Here is an 8,811-nt window from a genome sequence, read left to right on the forward strand (position 1 = left end):
ATTGAGGCAAATGGGAATGGAATTAGAGTGTTTAAGCTAAAAATCCAAAAATGAGATAATTATCATTTTAAAGGTTCTATAAAGGTAAGGTTGGTATTTATTTTTAACATAATCAATTTTTTCCATAGTCATGTAAACGGCATTTTTACAATAAAAAACAACTCTTTGATAATTTTTCAAAACAAACGAAAAAATTTATCCAAACCCTACAAAACGGCGTCGTAGAGTCTTTGCATACGCGATTTATTGAAAAAAAGGAGAAGCAAACTTTGAATTATGTGTTCTCCCTGGAGGAGCAGCAGGAACGAGGCGGGCAACTGAGAAGTTCGAACCCGCGGCGTCTTCGAATTCCGTCGCCGGAGCGCGAGCGAATCGGATGCTGCGCCGGAAATGAGGGTCGAGACTCGGAGGAAATCTCTCCCGAAGCCCTCCGCCGCCCCCGTCGCCGCCGCCGCCGCCCCGATGGCGGCGCCTTCCCCCGATCAGGTTAGGGTTTCGTCTCCGTTCCCCGGCGAAAGAGTCTTTAGTCGGCTGCCGCACGAATCTTTCCGATGGGGCGTGATCGGTAGGGGAGCTTTTTAGTAGTTCTTCTTGGGACGTGCATTGGGTTTCGACTTCAAAGCCGTCCCCTCGTGGATGGTGATTGTTATTAGTTTTGTTCCTGTCGTTTGTTGTTATTGTACATTCAGAATCGGAGTTTAGGACGTGATTATGGAAAGAGAACATTGTTGGATGAATGGGGAGATGTGATTTCTGATTTCGGACGCCTGAGGGCGAAAGTGCGCGAAATTGTGCTCTTTTGAGGGGGCAGGTTGGAGCCGTTTCGTGGCTTTTTGTCGCTTGGGTTCTGCTCGCATCAACTTGAGGCGAAAAGGGTGATCCACTTCTTTTTCGCATTCCGAACTGGTTGAGGCGTGGATCCAGGGCTGTCGGTTTTGGCCTCATTCGTCTGGCTGTTCTCCACAGGTTTTCAGGGGTGAAGCATGACTTGTTGGAGGAGATGAGTCTTTGTTTAGAATAACGAGAGATGGCTCGAAACGTTTGTTATTAGTTGACTATATTATTTGGCCTGGTGTGTGCGGGTTTGTAATGTGGGATGCACTTTGTCTTTATATTTGTTCTGTTAGAGGGGCTTGCTACAAGTTTTGAGGGGTGAAGCATGGCTTGGTGGAGGAGATGAGTCTTTGTTTAGAATAAGTAGAGATGGCTTGAGACGTTTGTTATTAGTCAACTATATTATTTGGCCTGGTGTGGATGAGTTTGTAATGTGGGATGCTCTTCGTCTTTATATTTGTTCTGTTAAAGGGGCCTGCATTGTCTTTGACTGACTTGCGATGGGTAGCACCCCTTGGTGTTCTTGTTTCTTTGCTAAAAGTATTTGTGCCTTTCACTTTTGCCCATGTTGAGTTCTAAAGCTATTGGGTTGAGTTAGATATTTTAAGTTTGCATGTGATTAAAAATGCTCTTGAAATTTCAGTAAGTGACAATCTGGATAGATACTATGTCTCGTGACTGATGTGTGTGGTTTGTTTCTCAGTCAAGAACTCCATGCTGTCCAGAGAATGTAGCCAACAAAGAGGATGGCGTGCTTGGCACAAATGAATGTAACGTCAGAGTTGAGCAGCATGGAGAAGAGGTTCCCGGTACAGACCCTGTGGAGATTTTACCTGTTGAGAAATCTCAAAACGGAGGCTTACGAAATGTTTCTAGTCAAGAAAGTGCGGACATTCATATATTGGAAAAGAGGACTTGTTTAACATGCAATGGACATGGCCAATTGCTAGTCTGTAGTGAGCCTAGTTGCCCAATTGCTATCCATGAGAAGTGCCTGAGCTGCAAACCTCAATTTGATCATTTGGGGAACTTCTATTGCCCTTATTGTTCATACAAAAGAGTGGTGGCAAAGGTTCATGAATTGAGAAGAAAAGCCATGTTGCGCAAAGAGGCTTTATCCAATTTTCTTGACAATGGGGTAGTTGATAAGGGGCAAAGGGAGCAGATTAGCGGGGTCGATAAGCGGGGAGACCTCGATCTATCTCCATCTCCAGGACATGACAGTTGCCATGACGATGTGAGTAAAGAAAACTATGAAGGGCAACATCAATCCGATCCTGTAAATCCAGTCTACAGTAAACATGAAGCATTGGTTGAAAATCAAACAGATACATTGGCTCCTAGTGTCCATGTTCAGAGAAATTTAGTCTATGAAGAAGGGTTACAAGAAGGGGAATCAAGAGAAGCCACCAATAACCACTGCAAGGAAGTTTATGATCAAGAGAAAGCAGAGACGGCTGATGATCATACTTCAAAAGAAGGGGCAGCTGAGGCAGCTGAGGATGCTGTACTGTCTAAATCTTCTGAAGGAAAAAGGCATCGTAAAAGTATTCGCAGAAGTCATGGGCTAAGTAGGAAACGAAAACGGAGGAAGGTCCAGTCAGGTGATGCTACTGTCTCTTCAATTCAAGGAGATTTTGCCACTGATGTGAACCCAGAAGCAAATATGGTAGATCAAGTATGTGATTCTGATGCGGAGGCTGGTTTCATGAACAATGGACATTCTCCAAGTGCAAAACCTCAAGGCAAGGCACCAGTGGAGGAGGTTGTTTCACCAAGAAATGGTTCCTCTGAACCAGGCATCACTATTACAAATCAAGGCAAGGCCACTCTTGCTGAAATGTCAAGACAACAACGACAGTCTCCCAGGAAATTGTGAGTGATTTTGATTAATTTGAGAAGGTTTACTGAATTATAAAATTCATTTTTTTTTAAGTTGAAGCAACGAACTGGATTTATGGGGAGTCTACTGTTTATACAAATGCAGACCCAAGCCACCACTTCCCAATGTAAAGCGCAGATTAAGATGGTCACCTGAAGAGGAGGAGATCCTAAAGGCAAGTATCTCTTGTCGTAGAATCCTTTTCTTGTTTGTATCTTTTCAAGTTTCATGTATTTCCTTCAGAAATGGCCAAATCCTCAGCCATGCTCGTAAAATTTGGAAACAAGAAACCATGTTTAGTCTTAAGAATGATGATGATACGATATTAAGATCCACTGAGTCCTTTAAATTGTCTTTGATTTTTTTTTTTTTTTTTTGGGGGCTACTCCTGTACTTTTTGCCACGAATCTGAATAGCTAGCTTACGCGCAGAGTGTATATCCACAGATGTATCTATTCGTAGAAAGCCATAACTCCATTTCAAATAGATTGAACTGTAGTCTCTAGGGAATTGCTGGATGTTTCCTACTTTTGGGCATAGTGATTCACCGATTGGCAACTTCGTTCAATCAACCTATTTCTTTTATCTTTTTTTTTTTTATAACTAGTGAAGGCTTTTTTTTTGAGAAATCAACACAAGAGAAAGAAAATACAAATAAGTACCAAAAGCAACGCTAAGATGAGGCAAAACTGAGCAAGATGACAAGGATGAATAGAAGACTGGAAAAAGATGGCAACAAAATTTTCAGTTCCCTCAAATATCCTTTTCTTAAGCTCTATCCAAATTTCATTGTCCTTTTAGCATTTCTTTTTAACTTCTTTTATTGTTCTGATCGAGTTACTCTTGTTTTTATAGACTAGAATTTACTATTAAAGGCTTTTATTGAGCTAGAGATGCTGGAAAGTGTTGTGACTTGTTGATTTCGAATTTGATTCATATGAGATGATGGGCTGCAGGAAGGAGTGCAGTTATTCTCAAGCAATGCGAACAAGAATATCCCTTGGAGGAAAATTCTGGAATATGGTTGTCGTGTTTTCAATCCAAGTCGCACACCTGTTGATCTCAAGGATAAATGGAAGAACATCGCTACCAGAAGATAGCGATATCAGTCCATAGTTTTTGAAGAGGGCAAAAGTCATTCAGAAGACGCTAGTATTTTACTACTATCTTTTCCACCCTCCTCTCTCTCCGTGAGGATTTAGTAGGTTTTTGGTGAGGGAAGAAGCCTCTCTCGTAGCTCGGGATGGCAGCATTTGTACATAAGTAAGCTCCCTTATGATGAACTGATGTTCAGTCATTTGCAAAGGAAACTCGTTTGGCTGTGACCATTATAGAAACGGCATCATGACTTCCGCTGTAGGTCACTCAGAATCGTGTACATGAATAATGGTCGGATTGGATGGATTAGTTTTGATGTTTTATCTGGACTTGGACAGGAAATGATATCCTGCTAAAATTGTTGGAATCAGTTCAGTTCCGTCCCCATAGAATGAACAAGAGTCGGAGATTGCTTGCCGATGGCACGATGTGGACTACTTATCTTCTTCAGTCTTGAAAGCCTCTGAAATGAGATCTCCATCAATTCCAGGCATGTAGTCATCATCTTCAAATTTTTTCCGATGAACAAAACAGAGAAATGAAGACATTCCTATCGGTGATTTCTGCCCAATTAGAGTAACGGAAAACTGCTAAAACGAAATATTGCAGATTGTCATACACTTGCTTACCTCACTTATTAAGAAAAAAGACCTTTACATCGTAAAGTATTCAAGTCCTCTCTTCCTCTGCTAGTTACATCTGGTCGCACTGAGATATACATTACAGGTCTAGTGGGAGAACCATGGAGCTACCTTAAAGAGATTATGACTTCCAGTTGCGTCACTTTCTCAATGCAAAGCTTTTGCTAGATCGCAATTGCACAGTTTCTAGATCACGGTTCCGCTGGGAAGCAAAGCATCCTTGATCACCGTGACAATCCCACTCTTTATGAAGTATCCATCTGTTTCTCTTGCAGCTTCTTGAACGTCATCGCTGTTAATGATCTGGACCATAAAGCAATACCAGTTAGCCTCCAAAATGCGAGGACAAAAAAGGTCATAAGATCAGTTGCATGCTAAGTGATCATGGACGAACTAGTCAATCATAGTGAAAGTGAAGAAACAAAAGAATGGTGATCGGAATGCAAGGCTACCTTCACATTCTCCCCTATGCGGGCATTTTTGTCGATAATTGCTCTCTTAATATGCGAATTCTTGCCGATACCAATTGGGACACTGCCCTTGGCAGCCAGAAATCTCCTATCAGCATCCGTCTGGAGCAAGAAGAGATGGGGGAAACAAGTCAAAATATGCACCAAAATACCTCGCCATAACAGGAGAATGGTGAGTAAATCTAAGTGCAGAGCTCGATTGAGAAAACCTCAATCATTCAAGGGTGATGGTTACCTCATAATAATCTGCGCCCATTAATAAGGTGTCTTCTATTATCGCACCTTCCGAAATGCAAGATCGAAGTCCTATCACCGAATGGTGGATCTTGCAGTTCTGCATTTCAAGAACATGGAAAGGTAATAATTGAATGATTTATCCATTTCCTTTAGCACTACTCATAGGATAAAATGTCATTCACTATCAGCTAATTCAGAAGACCAATGGCTTGAGGAAGATACCTTAATAACACATCCTTCACCAATAACACTGTCTGTCACATCAGCATCTAGCATCTTGGAAGGGGGCAGATACCGTGGTTGGGTGTAGATTGGAGATGAACGATCATAGAAACTGCAAAAGGAATGCATTGGTGTCAAGTCATTCGTCTATACGGTGTTCTGTCAAGAATATCCAGAAATGTGCAGAACTCAGAAAGGTAATCTACAATTTTGTTATCGAATGATCATTAACTGAGATAATTTAGAACGGGAACCACCTGAAATCCGGCACTGGCTTCTTAGTGATCCCTAGGTTTGCATTATAGAATGCCTCAATTGTACCTATATCTTCCCAATATCCATCATACAAGTAAGCTTGCACCTGTTAAAGCAGGGAAAATATATGATTGAAGAACTTGTTGAAACGAGTAATGTGAAAGGGATTGGAGGAAAAAGGAAGTTAAAAAAAATAAATTCATACTGTACTGCAATTCCAAAATGGCATATTGTTGCTAAAGAAAACAAGAACCAGTTTGAAGGTGAAACTATCCAGGTCAATTTGACAAGAAGTAGATGTTATAACACTCACTCTCATCCCAACGGAAGTTGCGCCGGGAATGACTTCACTTCCAAAGTCATTGGCTCCAGGAAACTTGTCTCGGAGAAGATTAAGCATCACATCTTTGCTAATAACGTATATACCCATGCTCGCAATGTAAGGCATCTCCTTTGCCCTTTCATCGTCAAGACCTAAGATAGTTGTGTCAACCTACAAAAGGGAAACAAGTTAACTTAAAAAGAACTGAAACCATAGAAACCAAGCACTTCCTTTGTTACTAGCAGAGAAAGATGACGCAGAGATCGATGAGAAGAATTAACCTTCATTGCTTTTAGTTGCTCTCCTTTTGGCTTCTCGGCAAATTCAATGATACGTCCTTCTTCATCTATCTTCATCAAGCCAAATGCAGTGGCACGTTTTTCGTCCATTGGAAGTGCAGCCACAGTGATGTCAGCATCAGTTTCTCTATGGGCTTGAATAAATCTCTCATAATCCATTCTGTACAAATGGTCCCCAGCAAGAATAAGGAACTCCAAAACATCATGCTCCTCAAACAGCCACAAGTACTGTCTGACAGCATCGGCAGTGCCCTGTAATCACGTATCATTAGATCATTTTAATTGATGAGAACCACTTTTTCGAAAAGCTTATGCTATTAGAGAATGGGCCCAATATATACATGAAGCATATTAGTAACGACTGCCCTCATGTGCTAGCCAAACGGCAGCTAAGTCAATCATGTAGACTTTTGACCCCCAAAAAAAAAAAAAAAGACACAAAATCACGTAGACCAGTGACTCCAGCCAGAATGACCTGAACTTTGCTCCAAACTTCTTGAACCGTTTTCAAATTGTGAACAACTCAGTCACAGCTGTGTCAATTAATTAGACCAGCGGCTCCAGAGAGATTGATCAGACATTTCCAGAAAAAGATCTTCAACCAATTAGTCATTAAATATTGAGCGGCTCGGTGTGAAAATGACAGACTCAGCCACAAAAATTTAAGACTGGTTCTTTAATTACCTGAAACCAGTTAGGATTCTCCGGGCTCTGCTGGGCAGCAAGAACTTCAACAAAACCTTCATTTTTGTAACCACCCATGTTGCTGGCATAAGCCCGAGAAAGGTGACGGTTGAGAGATGCAGAATTGAACTGCGTGAGGACATAGATCTTCGATACGTTGCTATTCAAGCAATTGCTCACAGGAATGTCAATCAGCCTGTAATTTGCTCCCAACGGGACGGCGGGTTTTGCTCTCTTCTTAGTCAGGGGGTAGAGACGGGTCCCGGCCCCACCTCCTAGTATAATTCCGAGAACACTCTAGAAAACCACATCACAAACAAAGCATCCAAAGTGAGATGAAACCTCTTCGATTCGGTTTCCACACAACAGCGAGGAGTATAAAGTTCCAAATAGCGATTCAAAAGAAGATTCACAAAAATACAAGAACTGTGAAAATGATTGACGTCAAGATATCTCCTTGATGTCTACCCAATAAACTACGCTTAAAGAAGTCGAACACCCAAACTACGATCCAAAAGCTGCATCGAAATCCCACCGCGAGCTAAGCAACCGAGCTGTATTCCAAAGACAGTACGCAGAAAACCAGACAGTAACGTCAACACTACACACGTAACTAGCGAGGGGAAAAAAATTCAACAATGATTATAGAGAAATGCTCGCTTTTTGCATTGGCACTTGAAAGTTCGCATCAGCAGGCCTCAACTTGTCCCGGAAAAGATTCTAAAAATAAGCGGTTCAACCGGAATCCCATCTACCGTCTAGTTGCATCGAGTTTCAATCGAAGGCATCGCATTTATCGCTAGATTTTTCGCGCATCAGATCGTAATCACATCTAGTCCTTCCAATGCCAGAGAAGAGGATGAGCACTAGATGGACGAGAAGGGGAAGAAGAAGAAGAAGAAGAAGAAGAAGAGAACTAACGCGGCTGGCGTCGGGGTCAAGGCACGTCTGCGAGTTCCGGGAATCGGAGACGGCTCTGGGAGACACGACGGCCGGAGCTCTCCGCACGCTCTTGAAGGCAGCGGCGGAGGCGGCGGCGGACGAGGCGATCTTGTCGCCGGCGACCTGCGAGGAGGCGAACGACAGGGCGGAGGAGCTCCGGCCGTGGCCGGAGGAGCTCGGCCGTGGCCGTTGCACCACCGCCGCTGGTGGCGGGACTCGGAGGCCGCCGGAAAAGAGGAGGAGGAGGAGGAGGAGGAGGAGGAGGAGGAGGTAGGCACCCTGATGGCGCCCACCGCAGCCATGCTCGCCATTGCCGCCGCCGCCGCCGCCGCCGCCGCCGGTGTCGAGGCGAGAGCTGGGCCCACACTCTGTGGAGTGAAGAGAGGAGAGAGAAAGTAGAGAGAGAGAATTTGTGGAGGAAGGAAGGATGGAGAGGAGGGGAGTCGATGATCTGATGGGACTTCGGGATTTGTAGTTTTTCTGCTCCCGCTCGCTGCGGTGCGGAGTCGATTTTACGGAATTGGCCCCTCGGGATTCGTAGCCGTCCCTTCCCTAGCTCCTGTATTTAATCAAATTGTTCTTTTGAGTATGATTTAATCTAAGGGCGTTCTTTCGTAAAATAATACATGAATCGAATTAAAGCATTTTGAGATGGTTCATGAATTTTGACTCAATGTACGATGTTATCCATGAATTTTTAATTTGTTCAATATAGTCTTTCAACTTTTATTCAATGCATAATGTGGTTCACAAATTTTCAATTTATTTAATGTGATTATTGAATTTTTGATATATCTTCAATTAATTATTGAATTAAATGAAGATATTCAATGCTGTCTTTTCAGACCAATATTAAATATTTTCATATATCTCATTGACTAAATTTAACATGTATCAAAAGTTTCAGAGTTACATTAAACATATT

At 42.6% G+C, this 8,811-nt stretch overlaps 2 protein-coding genes across 3 annotated transcripts; one reads left to right on the plus strand and one right to left on the minus strand.

Annotated features, from left to right (window-relative positions):
* The first annotated feature begins 263 nt into the window (after positions 1 to 263).
* On the plus strand, positions 264 to 5,605 carry LOC104425191. Of its 2 annotated transcripts, XR_005547491.1 has the most exons (5): positions 264 to 486; positions 1,538 to 2,709; positions 2,822 to 2,891; positions 3,673 to 3,979; positions 4,153 to 5,605. XR_005547491.1 is itself a non-coding variant. In XM_010037810.3 (4 exons), exons 1-4 carry the CDS (start codon positions 391 to 393, stop codon positions 3,814 to 3,816), a joined length of 1,482 nt encoding a protein of 493 aa, XP_010036112.2. In that variant the 5' UTR covers positions 264 to 390; the 3' UTR covers positions 3,817 to 4,181. The 2 variants fall into 2 exon arrangements, 1 of the variants encoding a protein (XP_010036112.2); XM_010037810.3 differs by having other exon boundaries at positions 3,673 to 4,181.
* LOC104425190 (glucose-1-phosphate adenylyltransferase small subunit, chloroplastic/amyloplastic) lies at positions 4,386 to 8,197 on the minus strand. The gene is made up of 10 exons (XM_039304406.1): positions 8,082 to 8,197; positions 7,866 to 8,040; positions 6,945 to 7,241; positions 6,243 to 6,512; positions 5,953 to 6,132; positions 5,642 to 5,745; positions 5,385 to 5,496; positions 5,161 to 5,259; positions 4,908 to 5,027; positions 4,386 to 4,758 (listed from the first exon to the last, which is right to left on the minus strand). The coding sequence occupies exons 1-10, from the start codon at positions 8,195 to 8,197 to the stop codon at positions 4,642 to 4,644; spliced, it is 1,590 nt and encodes a 529-aa protein (XP_039160340.1). The 3' UTR covers positions 4,386 to 4,641.
* Between the last annotated feature and the right edge of the window lie 614 nt (positions 8,198 to 8,811).

Source organism: Eucalyptus grandis, chromosome 11 (assembly GCF_016545825.1).
Source record: "Eucalyptus grandis isolate ANBG69807.140 chromosome 11, ASM1654582v1, whole genome shotgun sequence".
Lineage (NCBI taxonomy): Eukaryota > Viridiplantae > Streptophyta > Magnoliopsida > Myrtales > Myrtaceae > Eucalyptus > Eucalyptus grandis.

Excerpts from the sequence above, each read along its gene's own strand:
- LOC104425191 (XM_010037810.3), top strand. The coding sequence starts at position 391 with ATGAGGGTCGAGACTCGGAGGAAATCTCTCCCGAAGCCCTCCGCCGCC. Across the intron at positions 487-1,537 it reads CGGCGCCTTCCCCCGATCAG|TCAAGAACTCCATGCTGTCC; the intron begins GTTAGGGTTTCG and ends TTTGTTTCTCAG. Across the intron at positions 2,710-2,821 it reads CGACAGTCTCCCAGGAAATT|ACCCAAGCCACCACTTCCCA; the intron begins GTGAGTGATTTT and ends ATACAAATGCAG.
- LOC104425190 (XM_039304406.1), bottom strand. The coding sequence starts at position 8,197 with ATGGCGAGCATGGCTGCGGTGGGCGCCATCAGGGTGCCTACCTCCTCC. Across the intron at positions 8,041-8,081 it reads TCCCGCCACCAGCGGCGGTG|CTCCTCCGCCCTGTCGTTCG; the intron begins GTGCAACGGCCA and ends CCACGGCCGGAG. Across the intron at positions 5,746-5,952 it reads CAACTTCCGTTGGGATGAGA|GTGCAAGCTTACTTGTATGA; the intron begins GTGAGTGTTATA and ends CTGCTTTAACAG.